Below are 21,663 nucleotides of genomic sequence, written 5' to 3'. Positions count from 1 at the left end.
AAGTGTAGGTTGATTCCATTCTATAATATGATAAATATTCAGCATAATCAGCATTTTCTGGATTGAAATAAATAAATTTGATCATTTATTCCTTTAAATATTAGGGTAATATAACAGTTAGATACAACTTTACAACCACCTATAAAAATATTCTTGAAGTGACAGAAAATTATGATTGGAAATAATTTAATACAATTTTAACCCTTGTATTTATTCCAAATAACCAAATTTTTTATTTTCGTTGTTCAAGCTAAGGATGAATATGTAATATGAAGATATTAACACACATTTTTGCATCATCACTATCTCATTATGAAATTTTTTTCCAGGTTATGGTTCAGTTTCTCCTCGAACAGCGTGGGGTAAACTAGTAACAATTATTTACGCCCTCATAGGTATCCCATTAATGCTTCTCTACCTCTCTGTTACGGGTGATATATTAGCCAGAAGTTTTAGAAGACTCTATGGAAAAATGTGCGGAGTATCACCAAAAAAAGTGCAATGTCCGTGTTCGAATACGATTCGAGTTCCAGTAACCTTGAGTTTGGTAATAGTCTTGGCATATATTTGTACTGGGGCAGTTTTATTCCATAGGCTTGAAAACTGGTCGCTTCTGGAAGGTAAGAGTTTTGCACAGATAGAAATAATCATGGTAATGACAATTTGACAAGCGCTATTCCAAATTTATTTTCGTTATTAATATTTTATCGAAATTCAGGGAAGCTTGATGTGATAGCTTGAAAAATAACAGGTTACTGGAGCAAGTTTTTCAGATAATGAATTCTTGCTTGTTTACTGTACTTATTCTCAAAGATTTTAGTGTATTCAACTAATTAAGAGGGATGGAAACAATATCTGAGAACCAGAAGTGAATTGGCTATATACGATCAGACAGTGGATCAGATTATAACCTTTAAATATTTGGCATTAATAGTACAAATAGCAGAAATCTAACAGAGAAAGTGGAGAGTCAGATAACAAAGGCAAACTAATATGAAGCTTTAAAGAAGGATAATCTGGAAAAATAGGACAAAGTGATAATCCACAAATTTATCTCACACCCATGCTAGAGGAAGAAGGTCCAAAACAGCAGTTACAAAACGCTTAGTCTGAACAACTACAGTCAAAAGGGAGTGCGACATAAAGCAGAGCTTCGATGTGGATGATGATATTGTAAGATGGATCAGAGTGGAGGAAGAGTCTGGAGAGATCAAGTAAATAGAATGTCTGATGCTAGGGTGGAATAATGTTTGCCAACCAAAGGAAGCTGGACCTTTTAATCAGTGTGAGTTGAAACTACAAAAAAAAACAATTGTTTCTCAATATCTAACAGTAAGCAACCACTAAATCGTAGCTACAGTCTTAGAACAATCGATACAGTTGCACCCCATGACATTCCAGCATGAACTGCTACTCCAAAAAATGTTCAAGTACCAATTGGGGACAAATTATAACAGTTGAGTGACATTTTAGAGGTGAATGCTCACTCCCGTGGAATGGTTTATTAAAAATGGTTTTCCCTTCTTTACTTTCGGGATCGTCGTTTAATGTAATAAAAGTATGTGAAACAGGTAATGAAGTAGATAATTCAACCGAATTTGAATACAATATTATATTTGAAAGGTTACCTATGACACAGCTGCGAAAGTCTGCAAGATAGGTAACGCAATTAGTGCTGATAGTATACCAGAAACAAACATAGTCACAACAAACAGTTTTACCTGAATACGTACTACTAAGAAAAAGTGAGTTTTTCAGTGATTTTAGTTGGAAAATATAATAACTTTGTCATTGAAATGCCACTCTCCCATCAAAATGCCCTCTTAATATAATCAAAAATCTACTTGTTGAGAAGAATAGATGCTTCACATCTTGAGATGGATGCTGGGGATGTCTGTCTGTTACATGTCTATCTAAATTCAAAAAATTCTTTTTTGTTTTAACGTCCGTTGATGGATTAGAATGAGTTTAAAATTTCTAATAAACTAGTTCAACAGAGATGTATTAGATTTCCATTAAGGAAATTATAATTCATTTTCCTGTGAGGTAGACAATCCGAACAAGAAGCTGTTGTACTAATGGCTGCTTTTTTATTCGCTTTCATCACATATTCCCTTTATATTCGAACTTCGAAAGAATGCCGGCTATTTTTTAAACAGGCTTCAGATAGTATGAATCTGGAGAAAAATTTGGAGATACTTACATCTGCAGTAATTTAATTTCTAAATAGTTGATTATTAAGAATGTGTTTATATTTTATCAAATTAATTTTATATCATGGACATTTCATTGAATTGGAATTCCCAGAGGTGTTCATGATCTACACTGTTTACAAGCACTACACCATCAATTCACAATACCTCTAACAAAACTCGTACCTGACGAACAATTTAGCGGGAATTTATTTACCAATGCATTGACGGCTTTTTGTTAAATAGTCTGGAAATTTGTCGGCTTCGTCGATTTTATTTGTTTAGTTATTTCAATGATTTGTATTTTCAGGTAGCTACTTCTGCTTCACAAGTCTAGGAACAATAGGTTTTGGAGATCTTTTACCTGGACAAAGAGCAGAAGAAGTATCATTATGTGCTTGTTCGGCTTACATTTTGACCGGCATGGCTCTTGTAGCAATGTGTTTTAGTTTAGTACAGGACGAAGTGATGACTTTGTTAAGATATATTGGAGCGGCTTGCACCAGAAATGAATTGAGGCTTAAAGATGAAGAAACTTCCTGACAAAGACCCACTACAGAAGGTGCTGCACCAGTTAAAACTATTCCGGTGAGAAAAGCGCCTACTGCATCACAACATAATAGTTTGCCCAGGAAAAATACTTTTCAGAGGAATACACCTGGGCGAAGGTCCACTGGCATGGGTAAGGGTAACTCAATTATTTTATTTTTTATTTCTTACTTATTTTCGAAAACTGATAGAAGGTCGAAAACTACAAAAATATGTAAATTATTAAAACCGAAGAGCTAACTTCTGTCTACACTATCTTACCCATCTACCTTTATTCCCACGAGTCATTTTTCTTTACGTTTTCGTTAAATTTCTAAAGCAAAAAAAACATCTTAAACCAAGACCTGCTTAGGATAGTATTCTTACGAGTATAACAAGGATAAAACGTCTCGATTTTGGGTCTCTTTTAATTGTAATAACGAATTAATTTGGTTCAAAAAATAACTTTGAAAATGGTATTAAACATAAATATGAAGTTTCTTATACTTTATTGATTTCTTTTGGATTTTAAATTGAAATCTGTCCATTTAAATGAGGTTAGGCTAGAATAAGGTTGAATTTTAATAGTTTTTCCAGAATCTAATATATATGCATTGATTATAAACAGGTTATTCAAATCATTTACGTCTTGAGCAGGCGATTTTCTTGATTATTTTTTGTTATTAATAATCAAGCAGTTTGATCCATAAAATAGGTATTCAGCAGGGTGTGATATCGGGGTATAATTTGCCGTCACTTTCTAAGATGCAATCAGATCCATTATATAGAATTCTTTTCAAAAAATAAGTTTTCATAAAGACGTTTGAGCAGTATTTTCAGGTTTCCTCTAGAACATATTGTAAAGAAAATATAAGGATATCATTTTTCATTTGTTGGATTAAATTTTTCTTTGCCTGACGTGAATCAAACGAATGACAATTACTATATCCAAATGTTATTGGTATCCTATACCAGTTTATTAAAATTTTATCATATTTATGTTAAATAAATTTAGTGGCAAAAAAACTGAGCAGTCATTTCTGTCTCTGGCCCTTCTCATCAACGTCTGAGAGTCTAAACCAGTCCACTCGCGAATATTCTGCAGCCATGAAGTCTGTCGTCTGCAGGACCACGTTTTACCTTTTCCCTTCGATCAGAATTGCAGTTGCAGTTGCAAAAGTCTGTATTTGTCATTTCTATATATGTGTCTCAGATACAAGGTTTTTCGAGTTTTTATCAATTCTATAAGTTCACTGTCGGTGCCTATTCTTTGTATTACTTCTTCGTTACTGATATGAGCGGTCCAGGAAATTCTCAACATCCTCCGAAAGATCCACATTTCGAAACTCTCTAAGCGCCTTAGTCAGTTCACTTTAAAGGTTCAAGCTTCCGTTCCGTATAATAAGATACTGTATACATAGCATTTCACCATTCGGTACCGGATTTTAGGGTCGAGTGCTCGGGATGTGAACAATTTTCTCATTTTTAGAAAGACATTTCTTGCTTGTTCGATACGTGATCTTATTTCTATATCTGGGTCTATATCTTTTGTTATCAAACACTCCAGGTATTTAAATTTATCGACATTTTCGATGATGCCACCATTTACGTTGATATACATGGGATGATGGTTGGATGTTTGGGAGACAATCATAGTTTTGGTCTTTTAGATGTTGATGCTAAGGCCATAATCTTCTCCTATAATTTTTATGCGATCTAAGAGTGCTTGGAGATCCTGTTCATGACCGTGTCATGAGCGTACCTTATATTATTAAGAATTTTTCCATTGATTTTAACACTTTCTCTTGCTTCATCTAACGCTTCTTCCATTTAAAAGAGTAGAGGAGACCACACGCATCCCTGTCACTCGCCTCTTTTGGTGCTGTATGGTTCTGTGTCACCGATTTCAGTTCTCACCACTGATTGTTTGGTTAGCATAAATCGCCCGTATGATTGTGAGGTCTTTCTCGTTTAGACCCTTCCTGTAAAGGCAATCCATCAGCTCATCGTGTCTTACTTTGTCGAAAGCCTTTTCGTAATCAATAAAATATAAGAAGCGGTCCTTTTGCTGGTCTCGGCATTTTTGTAGTAGTATAATAAAACTGATCAATGCTTTCCCGTGTCCGTAGTTAAGTATGAATAATTGCCATAACATATAAATAATGAATAAATGGTCAAAAACTGTCGCCTATAGTGGTCATTCACAAATAAATTGATAAAATATGTGGAGAATTTAGGGAATTTGCGTGAAGAATTTTGTTTTTTAGAACCAATATGTCAACTAAGCCTAAATTCGAAGAAAGTAAAGATCTTCAAAAGGTTCTCGATGGAAGAAGTGGAGGTCCATCTTATGGAGAAATAGCCAAGTTGTTTAATGTATCAAATTCCACACTTATTTACGGGACCCCATCATTCCTCAATCTTGAAAAAAACTTCCCGTTACAAAAACCCTGACAAAAGAGCTATGAAATGGAATGAAATATTTCTAATTTTAAGGATGGAAAGTCAGACTTAGTTATCTGAAAAATCTGACTGTATCTAGAGCTCATGGCATAGAATCTTCGTTGAAACGTTGGTTTGCAGAGTTAAATCCTATTTGGTCACTAATAATTCACTGTATGTATTGAATGATCCTGGAGATTTATTTTAACCGAAAAAAGGAGAAAGAAATATAAATAATATTGTTGTTCGAGCATTTCAGAGATATATTTTTTTTTCATTATCAACTTGCAGCTCTTGTAAATTGATGATTATATATATATATATATATATATATATATATATATATATATATATATATATATATATATATAAACTTTTTTGATTTATTAATTTAAATATATATGTATCTACAAGAAAAAATTCTTAACCGATAAAACATTAGTACGTTTTATATTTCAGGTGCAGAGCCACTTGTTGAGTACTTCGTACCAAGAAGCGTTAGTGAATTTGACCTTTCATTGGCGTCAGGTGACACTCCAATAAACAATACTTTCCTTCCACTTACTGTACGAGTTCCACGGAAAATGTTTCCAAGACAAAAAGAAAAAGTTGTGACCTTCGAAGACGAGATGGCAGCCCGTTTGAAGAAGAATCCCGATTTCCAAGATGTGTTCATGTGACACAAGGGATAGCAATTAGAAATCGAAGTAGGGGGATCAAAATCTAGTGATTCGGGTGGAGAATACATCACCAAATTGAGTGACTTAGCAGCAAAAACAAGTGATCTTAACGAATTAAGTGAACTAAGTGCTGCTATAAATGACTTCAATAATGCTAAAAAAGAAATAAAGCAGTTTAAGAATTTTAAAATTTGTGAAGACCTTCAAAAATGTGAAGAAGGGTGTTCTTGTAATGCTGAAGCTGATTGTGACATTTGTAAAGTTTTGGATTTTACTATGAAAAAAGACAAATTATAGTCTTGGATAAAGTGATTTTCCTTCAATTTCTGTATAGTGTTGAGTAATTAGGTTGGATCAGTTGAAAATCGAAATCAATTACTATCATTTCCAACAATTTCAATATATGAATTCTAGTATGAAGAATTCTATTAAATTTTTGTTTATGGTGTATTGAGAAGGCTATACGTTTTCCTTCATGTTCCTATTTAAATGAATTTTCGTAGAAAAATCGAATAAATTGTTATTTTATAATAACAAATCAATAGTTACCTTTTATCATACTTTTTCCAAATTTTGCTGCAGATGGATGTCCTTCAAATCACTAATTGAATTGTGCAAGATCATAATATATAATATAACGTAAGACATAACTGTGTTGCGGTAAGTAACCCCTTTGTTTTTTATGTATGACACAAAGTGATAGCAAAATGAGTGGTATAAAAGAAAATTAAACAGTAATTCCTGAGTCATTTCTCCTTTAATAAGCTTTTCGTCCTCGTTCATATGTCTGAGGCACCTGAACCTCGCATTCTATAAATAGTAGTCGACAACACTCTCAGCGTTGTTATATGGGCGAAATAATGGATTTTCTAATCATATTCGAAATTAATCTAATAATTTCTTGTTGTATTTACTTTTGAAGGGGAATCTAAACTATTTTATACATTCACATCAATGTCAAAACGCTTCGTGTTATATACAAATAAGAATATAACTCATACGATTTAAATTTGATCATCAGCTGATCTAAGATTACTGTAAGAACTGCTCAATACTGTTTATATTTCAATATGTATTATATTTTACCTAGACAACTTTTGATACATTTCAACTTATACGATGTATTATATTGTATTAAAACAATATAACAATATAATCTTGTCACGAGGATCTTTCGATACTAGAGAGTTGTTGACTATTCCTGTCAGTGTTTTGAGGAACAAAAAATTCCACTCACAGTACTACAGTATATATTTGAAAAACGGAATCGCCAACAGAGACTCAAAGTATACGAAATTTTGTTCAAATTATTATGCAATTATGCAATTATTTGACGCAAAAAATCTGTCGATATTTCACCCTTATGTGAAAAATCCAAAAAATTGGTTATTAGAGATTATGAAACGATTGCTACAATTGAACAAACGTATCAAGTATATGATAAAAAATTGACAAGGTCAAAGAGAAAAACAAGGGCTATAATGTTTTGAAATAAAAAACTGTTGCTGTTTGTTGATTTCATAGAACAAGAATCAAAAATAATTAAGTCTGCTATTACACTCTACGTCGCCTTTAAAAATGGACACAGAAGAACCAAAGAGGTATGTTTTTATCTGGTGTGATCTGCAGAACCTCAAATGAAAAGTCTTTTATCCACCTCACCTTTTTCCAGGAATGAAAGGATGGTACATAAGAGTTCATAGATGTTGGAAGTACCCACATGACCTCACTGTAGGCAGATTTTGTTGCAAATGATATAGACCTTGTTTCTGGTTATCAATCTTCTTAGTAACACCAAAATAAGTTTAATTGTTCAAATCTTTTGATACTTAAATCATCTTGTCACCTTTTTTACTAACAGCTCTTTTCGATGCATCACAATTTTGAAAATATCTCATAGCTACAAATGAAATTAAAGGATTCAAGAGGATTTATTAGGACATCTTGTTATAAGTATCATTTTCATACACAGAGTAGTTTAAAAACCATTTTATCATTTGTATTCAGATATTTGAATGAAATTGATTTGTTTGTAACCATTATGAGTTATTTGCATCTTAGAATGATTAACTTTATAAATAGTAATATAACTAAATATGACTAATATGACACTTTCTAAAAAGTAATGGGAAACTCCTTATGCAAAACATTCAAATAGTAAAAACATTCGCACATGAAAAAGTAGGAGTAACTACTTTGTTTTGGGTTACTAAGATTTTGATAACTTCCTTATGTTTGTTGGTTTAAAGTCAATTTTATGCAATGTGATGATGATATGAAGAGATTAGTCCTTTGTTAGACATATACACGCCGCCGTCTGATGACACTTTATTAATGTACATATTGAAAGTTTGAAAAGACAAGAATAATAATTATATCATCCATGACTCCTTACCAAAAACATTGATTGTACTTCCCAATTTTTATTAATGTTTTTTATGTATATAAACTGTAAATAGGATAAAACAAAATATTACTATCATACTTATTTGTAACAAATAAAATAGTTATTACGTTCTTATTGGTGTTCCATTTATTTCAATACTATTCACATTAAGTGTTGGTTTTAGTACCACCAGCGTCCTGGACAAATTTCTACGGCGCTGCTGAACAGCTATTCAAATCTATAGGAAACAAAGCAAAAGATATGATGAAAAAAAAACATTTTCTTCAAATAACCATCATAAGATGTTTTGAAGAAATATATGGGAACTTTCCAAATTATTAAATTTATACCCAAAGTTATGGTGTTTCAAGAGCAAGTTAATATTTGTTTAGCTATCTAAGTATCTATCCTAGTAAGTATCCGTATATACAATAATTCTCTCCAACTGGAGAGGGTAGAAGATTCTGATTCGAGGTTTTCAACACTGCTGGCAGAATTTCTTACAACCGATAATGCATTAGAATATTTCGATTTTGTTCAATACTAGAAAAACCAAAATGTGTGGCTAACGTCATCAAAAAAACTGTAAATCAGTCCATTCATGAGGATTCGAAAGCGTTCAAGAACTATGAATAAGCACAGATCATCACATCAAATTTTGCTTGGAGATGTATAACTTCAAGTATGTACGTACAAAACTCACTTAGTATAAAAATTAAAATACCAGTATGTCAGTTGCAAAACAGTGGATTTAACGAACACTCGTTGTTTTTGTTTTCAGATGAAATTCTTTTTCGCCTCAATGGATACGTTATTACGCAAAACTACTACTACTGGGATGTGAAACATCTGAATGACAAGGCAAATTCAGATTCTACTCTTCCGTTTTCTAAGGAGAACCATTTCTTGTGTGGAAAATATAATAGTACAAAATAAAGTACAAAAATAAAATTTGATACAATTTACTCAATATTTTAATAACAAATCTAAGATATAATTGAATTTTTTTAAGAAATTTATTCAATTGTGTTTTTGGATGAAACCTTTTATATCATTTTTCGACACTCAGTGCCTTGGCATTTTCCCAGATTTTCAATAATCGATAAATAGTGTTGTTTTGTTCCACTGTTCAATTCATTTGCCATATTTTTCAACTCAAATGGATCCTCTGTTAAATCGTATGCTTCAATGAAATGCTAAAAATTATGATGATAATCAATTAAAAAAACGATCTAACTCTATTTGAAAAAATGTGTTTCAAATGGTTATTTCAAACATTTTGTCAACCAAATTTTAAAAATTTTTCGTTCATATCTTTAATAATTAACAAAATAATATAAATCAACAGATACATGTTAAAAACAAAATAATATATCGTTACTGCTGGAACTGATTGAAGATGACACCGTTGGTAGAGGTTTTGCAGAATTAAATATAAATGAATAACATAACTTCAACATTTTGACAAATACCCAGTTATCTAATTCCATGAGAATAATCCTGTATACACCGACAAAAACAGGATAGATAGAGTACTTTAAGTTACTCACGAAAAGTGCGTGACTATTTAATTGGAAAATTTTCTCATTGTTGAATAAATAATACGAAAAAGTGCATTTGGTCACTATACAAATTCTTCGTATTTTGTTTTAATGGAACCACATTAAAAGCAAAGTTTTGAAAATTATCTAGTTCAATGTATGTAGATTGATGGAAGTTCACTACTAATACTCGTTTTGGATAGGAATCGATTCAATTGATTCCTTTTTGAGAAATTTCAACAGTGACATGCACAAATGGAGGAATTTTTCAAAATAAAGTTTGGCAAAGCCCTTCTTAACAAGTATGGCTTAACATCTATTCCTATTTGAGATAATTTTAGACGTTCATGAGGGTTATAATTTTTGCGTCAAAATATGTCGACCAAAGCTGATTTGTTTCAGGATTTTCTCGTCAAAATATTTTCCGGGTAGTTCTATCTTCTAGTTTTTTTTTTCAGCCATCTTGCTTATTTGCATCTATCTTTCTTGTACATGAAATATATTCAAGATTGGCTCATGTTTTCTTTGACAAGCTATATTATGAGCGGGAACGTAGCAAGAAAACACCAAAGTGGAATAACTTCATATATTTTCTGAGCTTTCGAATACTTATGTATTCATCGTCTGAGAATTAATTAATCAAGATTTCCGGTGATTTTGATTATTGATTATTAAAGATTATTAAAGCTTGTATTTGAGATTTTTTAATTTCATGGAATTCAAAATTCAATATTCAAATTGACTTTGATAGAAATATCAATATAAATATTGACGTTTCGATTAATTTTAAGTCTTCATCAAAATATTTTAATATATCAAAATGTCTAAATAAGAAATCAATGGAATTTATATAAACTTCTTCAATTTCTTATTTCGTAGACCTCCTCTGTTATAAAATTAGTTCTTTTTCATAATTTTTGGAAGATAGTTAAAATTTTTGATGTTGCTTTTAGTCCTTATCAAATATTGAAACATCAAAAATTTTATCTATTTTCCAAATATTATAAAAAAGAACTATATATATATATATATATATACACTTGTCATATGCCCATCCACCTGTAGGCACAGAATTATTCGCGAATTTTCAAGGTATTTTGCAAATTCTCGAAATCTTCAAATCAAAAGTTACCTCATCGTCCTTGAAACTACAAAATTTGAATCCTTGAGACTCTGTCCGTTCAACTACACAAGTGTATGTATTATTTCTTGCGTCATTACATTTACACCAGCGCTCCGGAGAACATCCCTAAAAACATAAAATATATATGGTAAAGCGGTCTACAGAATACGGGATATTTGGTGGTGGGTCTATGCCCAGCATTCCAAGAAGTGCTGAAAAAAATCTTTTTGCATATATTTACCTTTGTATGGAGTTTTGTGCAGTATGCGGTTACTACATATTTTTGAATATTTGTGTGATTCTAGTATGAATTGATGTTCATTTATTTAGAAATAGTAACAAACAAAAAACAACTGCTAATAATCGAAATGTTAATCAACTTATTAAGGAAATAGCAACATTTTCCTTCTTATTTTTTTTTCACCCATGCAATTGAATAAAACGAGGAAATGTGAAATGTGTTTATCGATATTTGGATCATAATTATGACCAACTCCAAGTGTACATTAGTATGTTGTAGAGTTCCTTTTTTAGAGACACGTCGATAAGCATAACAGAATTCTATGTTATTCTGTACCCTTCAATTTGGAAATCTTCCTTGTTTATTTGAGAACGTTTCTAGAGTTTGAAAACCTGTCTTGAAACAGTTTTTAGAATTTAGTTGTAGCTTCAGTCATAATCAACAACACAATAACAAATCACCCATATTTCTACAAATATAAATACCATTAAACAAAGTGATCACTTGAAATTCTAATGACAAAATGACCAGTGCTAGAAATCTGCATGGGAAGAGGCTATAATCTAGGATTTTTGTGGTCATCTTTAAATAACAAAGGCATCAGTATACATATACCTTAATAAAGGTATATGTAATTTTGAGATTTCATTTCATTACATCCTAGAATTACAAATTGAGCCTAATAAATAATAAAACTATAAAATACAGTACGAACCAACTACTGTTACTAAATTGAGTATAGTACCGTCAGAAATAGTTTAAATAAATAACAAAATCTTTGTAAATAGAAAGAAATCGAATCATGCTTCAACTGAAGAGTTAACCAGTGTATTAGTCAAGGTGAGTAGGCAAAAAATAACAAACTCAACAGATTAATATTCTTCATTGTTAGTTCCCGTTGTTTGAAAAGTGGGAAGGAAATTTCAAAAAGTAAATCCGACACTACAGATTCCATTGTTTGGTGATACCCTGTTCGTGCATACAGCTTTCTCCTTAATGAGTAACCAAAGTCAAGTTACTTCACTATAATTTTTCTTTGTGTCTTCAATTTCATGTTTGAGGATTGAAAGCGGAATATAATGAGATGTGAAGCAAGCAGGTGAGAAATGGTGTTATGAAATCCTTCAGGACGAATTATGAAATACAAAAAGATGATAAATAACTGAAAAAAAGAAAGGTGGAAAACAATTGTAGAATCCTCGTTTAAATTATATCATATGAAAACCCCCTTAGGAAATGGATGGAATAGAATTATAGCTTTATAATGAGTATTACCAATTTTTCTTATACTTCATAAAATCCGATGGTGCTCTCCACATGGATCTAACGCAAATAATTGTTACATGGAACCGATTAATTTAATCAAATTATATAATGGTATCAAATCAAAATACATATTCCTTTCTCTCAATTGCATTTGTCAAATCAATCATATATCAAAATCACATACTTACACTTAAATTTGGATCATTCCAAGGACATCTATCATCATGTCTCGGATTTGCAATTCCCGTATATTCAATGAGTATAGTTTTATTGAAAGGACCAGATTGTTCTTCGAACAATTGTTTTTTGAAACTTGTTCCATCTATATAAGATGGTACATCGATATTCGCCAAATCTATTATAGTAGGAGCAATATCCACGGCAGATATTGGGAACGTTTCTAATGACTTGGCGGGTATATTGGGTCCTCTTATGATGAAAGGTACTCGAATGTCTGTTTCATAGGGCAGTCTTTTATCCACTGCTTGACTGAATTGTCCTGAAATTAACTAGAATAAAATAAACTGGTGGTGGTGAATAACCAACAAATTTTCAAGTATCTAAAACAGGGGTCCTCAACATGTTTTTCTTGTGTACCGTTCTCAAAATATTACTGGCTTTGGTGGATGCTACTACATTTAAACCATATTTGCAAGATTAGTCAATAAATGTTAAGATCTAAAAATGGAAATTTGCTTAAATCCCTGTCTAGTTTCGTCTCTAGATGTCTGGGAGTTTAATTGAACCATTTTAGCAATCGTCGAGACTACACTACCTAGACCGCTAGAGGCTCACCTAAACCACTTTGGGAATCACTAGTCTGGAATAATTTCCACTTAGACATATAACTGATAAGTGGTTCATGCAAATTGGAGCGCCATAAAGATATGCGTGAAAGTTTTGATTATTGGACTTAAATGCTCAAACAAAACACCCTGTAACCATCATTTTTCTTCAGCCTTCTTTTGGAAAAAATGATTAAGTATTGCGCTAAATTGGTATTCGTTAGTTGATTCATCAAATATTTGGTTAAACTCGGTATATTCAAAAAAAATTAAGTGAGAGTTTTCTAGAAGTCAAGATTGACATTCAAGCATAAACATCAAGTAGATATTTACGAATGACTTACAAAAAGAAAATGTTTTTCCTTAAATAATATTAAGATTGATTTCTCAACTGTATCAGCTATTTTCTACATAGAAAAATGTTCAGCATAGTGGTAAAAGTATACATCTAATTGAGAAACTAGAAACATATGACACTTTACCTATGTGGAATCCATGATCTGACGTGAAGATAATATAAGTATCCTTCAATAAATCCAATATTTCCAGTTTGGAAACGAGACCTTCTACTAATTCATCAACAGATAACAATGATTCCAATCTGTGCTGTTGTGCATTATCAAGTATATCTACATCATCTGGTAAATATTCTGGAGGCATCCGTATCAACCAGTGTTTCTAAAAATAGGGTCATCAAATTAAAGATGTGAATAATTGTTACACGAACATCAAGGGTGTTAACCTAATACCCTATTTTCATCAAATGTATTGATAGAAAAATATAACTCAACATGAATTCTAGTAAACATGGTCAAAAGCCTCTTTCAATTTCAATAATTAAACGTGCTTTGACAGCGCTACTCATGAAAAAAAATATGAAAATTACATAAAGTGTTACAATATATTATATTTTGTGGTGAACTTTCCCATCTATACGAAAAACACAGTGAGTTAAATAAAATGTCTTAATATTTTCAGATAAAAAAATTGTGAGGCCTTCGACTCTGATTCTTCTCCATAAATGATTAATCCAAGATGAGGAAAATTGAATTTCATGAAATTGAAATTTAGTTCAGTTACATGAAATAGAGAAAATAAATATGCATGAAATCAAACAAGGTTCTAAGGATTATAATTTTTCAGCAATCAATTTCTAATCTTTTGTTTGAAAAAAATTGCCTTATCACAATTATTTTTTTCTCATACGTACGTCTAGTCCTGAATGATTGAAAGATGGACTTCTAACAGCTTTAGTTCCCGCATACTTATCTTTATGTCGATCTGCAGGTGTGAAAGGAGAATGCGGAGCTGGTGGTGATATAACCATAAAAAATGGCCTATCGGTTGCCCTCTGTTCCAAAAATTTGATAGAGTGCTCTGCTAAATCGTCTGTTAAGTATTTGTCATTATAATGATGTTCTGTTCCATTAATTGATAACGTATAATCATAATAGACTGAGCTTCCTTTCAAACCTACCCACCACTCAAATCCTTCTGGAACACGTTTGGTACCTCCGACTTGTTCAGACCCATACTGAAAGTGTTATATGAGTACAAAATTACCAAATAATTTAGATGCGGACCATACAAAAATCAGTATTTCAATTATTATGGTTATTGTTGAATAATCAGGAGAAACTTCAATGTAGAAAATATTATAAAACAGTTTAGAAGAAAACAAACTTACTGTAATTATGGACGAGAAGCAGTTGCCTTGGAATGAATATTATGAATCCTGATTAAACAATTATCCTCTTTATCATTTTTTATCCAGTTTAAAATTCACAACAAATTAAACACATCATTAATACAGCATATTGTTGATGATAAAAATTGGAAAGGTATGATCACTCTCAATTATTTTTCATAGGATCATTGAAAAATAAAATCTGGTAGAAATAAGATGAAAGTCCTGAAGAAACCAAATGAAACAGAATTCATGTCTTCAATTGTAATATATATTCTCCAAATAGGGGATACGCCATATGATTGTTGAAGACATCAATCAACAAGCTCACGATTTAGTGAACAAAGAACAAATTTTTAGGAAAATTTCATCCTAATTATCAAGACAACCAGTCCAACGGTTTATTTCCAACATTAAGATATATGAGATGGAGGGTGCAGAGACTCAGCCATAATTGCTATTAAGCCAATACTTTGCCTTAATGGTTTCAACTTCTGGGAAATAACAAAGATCAATTCCAGAAAAACAATTACCAACATAGAGCTTTACACTTCACACAAACAGCATAGGTCGTCTTACACTGACACAGTAAATTTAGTAAAAAATCAATACGAATGTGAAGCAGAAGCTTCATTGATACATTTTCAAAAATCGACTCTCTCTTGATAGAAACTGACTTCCATTATAACAGAAATGATTCATTTGAAATACAACATAACTTGTGTATGTTCAGAGGAATCGTTATCACTATGAAGGTAATTGAAGAGAGATTTCCTTGTTTGAGTTTCAATAAAAAGCTCTCAAAAATTTAAATGAACATTATGAACCATCAGATAATTTCTAGTATACATTAGACTGCCTTTTATCGTAAAACCATGTAGTACAATTCATGACATACTTTTTGGTCACATGCTCTTTGGAGCCAATAAGTCTTCAGATTAAAAAAATATTCATTCATGCTGTCACAGCTTTCAGATATTCAGTTTAACATACTATGAAGCAATGGCTATTCCTAAAAATCATAATTTGAGAAGTAATCTATAAACTGTTTTGACTTGACTTATTTTAAACATGGACATAAATATATCCATTAACGCAACAAAAGCTATTAAAATATTCAGATTCACACTGCAATAATGAGCAATCAGTGGAAAATTATCCACCATTCTAAATCACTACTAGAAACTTACGAGATGTTATTAGCAAAATTAATATAATTTACCTGATTCAAATATTTTCCAGAATAGTATGTAACGTAGTTTTTATTCCTATTGAGAATAGCGGCGATATTATTGGGTTCATGATTTTCCTGCCACATGTGACTTGAACAGTTTCCGTTTACAGAATTATTCACAACTCCAGTGTTGTGCGCGAATTTTCCTGTCAATATGGTACTTCTACTTGGACAACAGATAGGGGTATTCGCATACTAAAAATCAATGATAAAATAATTATTTTTATATTTTCATATCATATGATCAGATAAATATCAGAAACGTGGCTTTAATATTCAGTTTATAGTTCTCTAATGAAAACCTGCACATATTTCATTAAGTAATAAACATATTTCACAGATTTGAGGAATAAATATGCGACTTGTAAGCCAGATGCAGTTCTGTAAAATTATTCAGTGCAATTTTATATCATCAACATACTCGTCGATTTTGTGGAAAGAATTTCATAATCTCAGAATTCTCTATATCAATTTGCTAGACAACGAAGATAATTGGACAGTGAAGTATTATCAGAATTGAGAAAAAAAGTTTAGAACGTACATCTGTCCTATTTAGTGAAGTATTATCAGAATTGAGAAAAAAAGTTTAGAACGTACATCTGTCCTATTTACATAATCAGGTGGGAACAACATAAGTTATGAAAATACTCAAAAACATTTGTGAAGTTTGGTTAATCAAGAGTTCCTTGATTTTGGCAATAGATTGAGACATGTTGAATATGGTATAAATTTTGGCAATAGATTGAGACATGTTGAATATGGTATAAATTCCGAAATTCACAAGTTTCTCATTTGAAATAATGTCACTTAAGTTATCCCATGCTTTTACTTTTATTTACTTCCAAATTGCTGATCATATCATATTCACTTTTATATGGATTCCTCGAGGAAATAGAGTCACAAAAAAGATAGTTTCTAATCTGACAGATGGTTTGTGTATTCAAAACACATAGATCTAACTTTTTTCCATCATTCGATTTTTATCCCCCACTTGTTGGATTTCTATTCAATTAAACAATAATTTGAGTTATTCCCTGCTAGGCTGATAACCAAAATAACAATTTTTAGTATTTGTTATTATTTGTATGATCGCGATTGGATAAGATTACCTTTGACTTTTGAACTGGAGAAGATCTGAGGTGATTGTTTTTAAATTCACAGAGTATTAATCAAAACCCGATTTCAAAGATATCTTTGGCTAAATTGTACAGCTCTAGCTTAGCTCACCTCATAGAAGCTAACCTTTTCACTATGACACTACCTGACGCGCGTTTCGATAACCATGTGTTGGTGTAGTGGAAGTGGAAACGATGTATTCGGTATGCCCAACTTGCATGAGCATCATTGAACCATTACTTCTAGTTTTGATGCAAAGTATACAAAATATATAGAGGACTTCCGTAATTACCGTCAACTTTTAGTGCGATTATATCAATATCAATATATTTAAATCAAATTTAAGGGACAAAAGTTCATGTTTTTAACTGTGATGTCAATTGTATGTACTTACAGCATTTTGAAACGTTTTTCCATTATTTCCTAATAAGTTAACGGTATTTTCCATCGCACTCTACAAAAAACTTTCATGTATTAATCAAATGTAGACATTGTTAAATAATGTTTACCATTGAGTCTAACAATAAATCTTGATCATCTGTTAGAATTAGTACAAAATTTGGATCGCCATAAAAACATTGGTACAATGTGGCTAGTATAAGTGTACGGAACAACAGAAAAGTCATTTCCTACAAAAATAAATTAATTTATGGTAACAATATTGCAAAATATAATTAAAATATATTCCATAGCAAACTGATGTGTATATCTATAGATCAATAACTCACTGGATAGAGACTGATATATATTTATATAATACTCAATTAGGAGCTCGATGGAATATAAAATGTTGATCATTTGCGGCTAATATTCTCAATCTCTTCCAAATCCAATTTTTTAAAAGATTCCCTCATTTGTCAGTTAACATATAAGAGCAAAGTTAACAAATGTATATTTAGTTCGAAACTGGAATAGAATATTTGCATCGCTGATGATGAAGATATGGTGTTTTTTTAACCGATAGTGTATTCGCCAAAACTCCATTGAAAATGTGTCTATCTAGTGGATCTTCAATGTGCATCACAGTGTCGAAGTTATCAAATGTCAATGAATCAATTTTATATTCATATTTAGTATTCTATCGCTTTTCTCTCCATAGTTATGTCGTTTAAAACTTTCTCTCATATGATCAAGTGTTCGTAGCGGTTGATATTTGAACTTTACTTTTACAGTTGATGATAACTTGGTAATAAATATTAGCTTCATTAGTGATTCATTTGAAAATATTGCTCGTTGAAATAGTTGACGGTTTCATGCAGCATGATAACAATTCTCTCTAGGTCTTAGTTATTGAATATGGAAATAGTTTAACAGGTTTAATATCATTTATTTTAGATATCGGTTCTGAGCAGAAATATCATTTAGGCTAAATAGAGAAAAGGAGTTCGCTATTGGGTTTTCCCCAGTAAATTGAGAATACATTATTTTCGTTAGGGTCGGGGTCAGGGCGACGCTGCGTTCGCTAATGTCAGGCAAATGGCATCCATATGTTATTTATCAAAAGCATCACAAGCAATGAGTTTTAAAAGTTTAATAGTTGTAGAATAATTGGATGTTGTTATAATAATTAAAAAATGCTAAATCGTTATGACGTTGATGTCTGCACAAGTGGTAGTCATGAACATAATAAATGGGTGCGAAAAATACATCATTGTTTATAGTGCCAAAGGTAAGCTAAATTAACAGAAATCTGAATGAGCAAAGTAATATGACACAAAAACACTTAAATCATTATTATTATTCATAAAAATCATTAACTATTCGAATAATAACTTTTTGTTATTATTTTTAGTTTTTTAAAATCAAAATTACCAAGTTGATAAATCATTTTCTAATATTTATTGTTTTATTTTTCTTCTTAATATCCTACTTCTCCTCAAATACAGCCGGATAGAGTGAAACATAATATTTATTATTAATAATAATATTTATATATTGTTTCTATGCATCAATAAAAAAATCATTTATTACAGTATATTATTCTATTACAATTAGTACGCTTAGTAAAATTTTCATTTTCAATGATAATAATGATTTGTATTAGCAGTGTTGAATAAATGATTATTGTTTGATTAAACCCACATGCTAATTCAAAGATACAGTATCCCAACATTCGAACACTTACTTTGCCCTTTTTATTCTTATGAAGGATAAAACAGTAACAAAAATTTTTCTTAATTTGTTGGTTGCACTAAAAATACTATTTACTTGTGATTTATGTATATAAATATGTGAGGAGGATGTGGTAGCTTAAAAAATGGAGAGCGTCACCTTTCCTCCATGTTAGTACGAATTTTATTCGCTTTATTTATGACACGCAGATACCAATTTGCGAGGGGATGTGGGAAGGCCGAGTAACCGTGATAGCTTCGTCGGGAATCAACCCACGTAGTATCACACACTCGAAATTTCAAACAGCACTAAAAGAGGTAGCATTTTGAAAAAGATTATCTTTCCTCCATCGGAAAATTGGTATAAAAATAATTGCTATATAATTTATGGTGGATTTGTTCCGTTGTCGGAAAGTTTTTGCGCTTCCTGAGAATATCTATAAAAGATGGATAGTTTCTGTCTAGTGAGGAAGTGAGAAATTCACAAGAACAGATAACTGAAATCATACTTAGTTTCCTCTTATCACAAAATGAAATTATGTTCGTCTACTCACTGTGTATCAAAAATGATCGGAAACAATTGGAAAATATCAATTTAAAACTCTCTCCAAATATTAATATTGAGAACACTTTTATTGAACATACACTACAAACAAATTCCCCAAGACCATAGGCAACGTTTATATATGGACGAACACTATCTAATCTTTTCTAAAATTTTGAATAACTGCTTCAAGTTGATTACATGAGAGAAATTCCTGAATAAGTTTGAATTGTTTTACACATTCAAAATGGAAAACTTCTATTTTTTTCGCTCACTTCTCTCACTAGATTCAGTATTGAACTTTTGTACAAAATAGAGTTTGTTGAGAATTAAATTATATAGGTTTTCAATGACGTAAATGAGTAAATAAATAATTCAACCATATTCCGTTTCTTAATGTTTGAATAGAAATAGTATAAAATTTTATCATTTTTATTCTGGAATATTGATAGAAAGATCACATTAAATATAATGTACCTCTAACAAAAATTTACTAAAGAGCTATGAGAAGTAAGTGCAATCAAAAGGTTATTCATATATTTTAAATATAATAGGTATCAGCCAGCATTTCAAGTTTTTTAAAATATTATCCATTAAGATCAATACATTTTTCGATGCATATGAACCAATTGTCGAAGCATTTCTTCCATTCCGAATGAGGTACCTCCATAACTTGTGATTTGAACGCGACAAATGCTTCATCAGCTTTCCCTTATTTTTTCGAACACGTTTGCCAAAAAAATGCTGGTATACCATTCATAATTGACCTTTCTACGTTGCTGTAATAGAACAGTGGAAACATGTCCAGTTATTCAAAAAAACAGGTGACCATTTGTTTTGAAGTGATTTCTGCGTGAACTTTAATTGGATTGTTGTTTAGTTTCGGGTTCGTATACAGAGATCCATAATTCCTCGCTCGTCACGAACTTGGAAGCACCGCGATTGAATTGTTCCAGCATTCCTAAGCACCAATCGATACGAGCTGTTTTTTGTACGATTGTCAAATTATATTGAATGCATGTTACTGAAACGAATGCTGAAATATGTTCCAATGTTACGGTATGTCACATGACGATCTTGTCATATCAGTTTAAGCTTAGCTTCGACTTGTTCCAATACAACATGCGATTTTGGATGACTTTCCTGTAGCAATGAGCGATCACGAATGATTTCGGAAACCCAGCGAAACTCGGTGGCTCGAGTCGAAGCGAGTTGATCGGCACACCGCTGTTGGTTTAATCTACATCGAAAGTCATAGGTTTATTTCTGGTTTTTGACCAAGGTTAATGTTTGAAGTATATGTAAACCCAAATACCACTCGTATGACAACACGTTCCGAGTACGATCATCATTAAAAATATTAAACTTTATGATGGCGGCAATGTCAGATTTAACATATTCACATTTGTGTTGCCATATCTCAAAACTTAAGAAGCAACCCTCGTACGAGGGTCTTTTATGAAGTAATCACCGATTGGATATCGTATTCGCGTCTCATATCAAGGTCAGTTAATCTTCACTGTTCCACGTCTACGTCGATGTTGATTATATAGTTAAAGTTTCTCATTTGTTGCTATGTGAAGATCGCTTATTTGTTCAGTTTGAAAACGCAAAAAATGTTAGTCCTACTTAAAAAAAGCATATATAAGTTTATTGTAAAGGTATAATGAATGATGGAAATGTGCGTAAATTAATGTGCATCTGTTATTATAGAAAGCTCAAATGCTCACGTCGAAGAATGATATGGCCGTGGATAGAAACTTGACTGAAAATTTCGATGAGAAAAT

General features: G+C 31.5%; 2 protein-coding genes across 2 annotated transcripts in view; one reads left to right on the top strand and one right to left on the bottom strand.

Moving 5' to 3' along the window:
* The window catches only part of LOC130898669 (potassium channel subfamily K member 17-like), a 352,246-nt gene extending 343,941 nt beyond the window's left edge, over window positions 1–8,305 (top strand). The window contains exons 5-7 of the mRNA XM_057808114.1: window positions 330–620; window positions 2,503–2,874; window positions 5,622–8,305. Of these exons, the coding sequence (XP_057664097.1) occupies window positions 330–620; window positions 2,503–2,735 (524 nt within the window). The 3' untranslated portion in view covers window positions 2,736–2,874; window positions 5,622–8,305. The remainder of the gene's footprint in view (window positions 1–329; window positions 621–2,502; window positions 2,875–5,621) is intronic.
* Window positions 8,306–9,174: 869 nt separating this feature from the next.
* LOC130898666 (N-acetylglucosamine-6-sulfatase-like) lies at window positions 9,175–19,994 on the bottom strand. The gene is made up of 9 exons (XM_057808111.1): window positions 19,887–19,994; window positions 17,731–17,850; window positions 17,616–17,675; window positions 16,094–16,300; window positions 14,395–14,718; window positions 13,667–13,862; window positions 12,588–12,898; window positions 10,902–11,018; window positions 9,175–9,424 (listed from the first exon to the last, which is right to left on the bottom strand). The coding sequence occupies exons 2-9, from the start codon at window positions 17,845–17,847 to the stop codon at window positions 9,275–9,277; spliced, it is 1,482 nt and encodes a 493-aa protein (XP_057664094.1). The 5' UTR covers window positions 17,848–17,850; window positions 19,887–19,994; the 3' UTR covers window positions 9,175–9,274.
* Window positions 19,995–21,663: the final 1,669 nt, after the last annotated feature.

The sequence above is a fragment of the Diorhabda carinulata genome, chromosome 10 (assembly GCF_026250575.1).
Source record: "Diorhabda carinulata isolate Delta chromosome 10, icDioCari1.1, whole genome shotgun sequence".
Taxonomy (NCBI): domain Eukaryota; kingdom Metazoa; phylum Arthropoda; class Insecta; order Coleoptera; family Chrysomelidae; genus Diorhabda; species Diorhabda carinulata.
The sequence above is the reverse complement of the archived record's forward strand: the minus strand, read 5'-3'. Positions and strand labels throughout refer to the sequence as shown.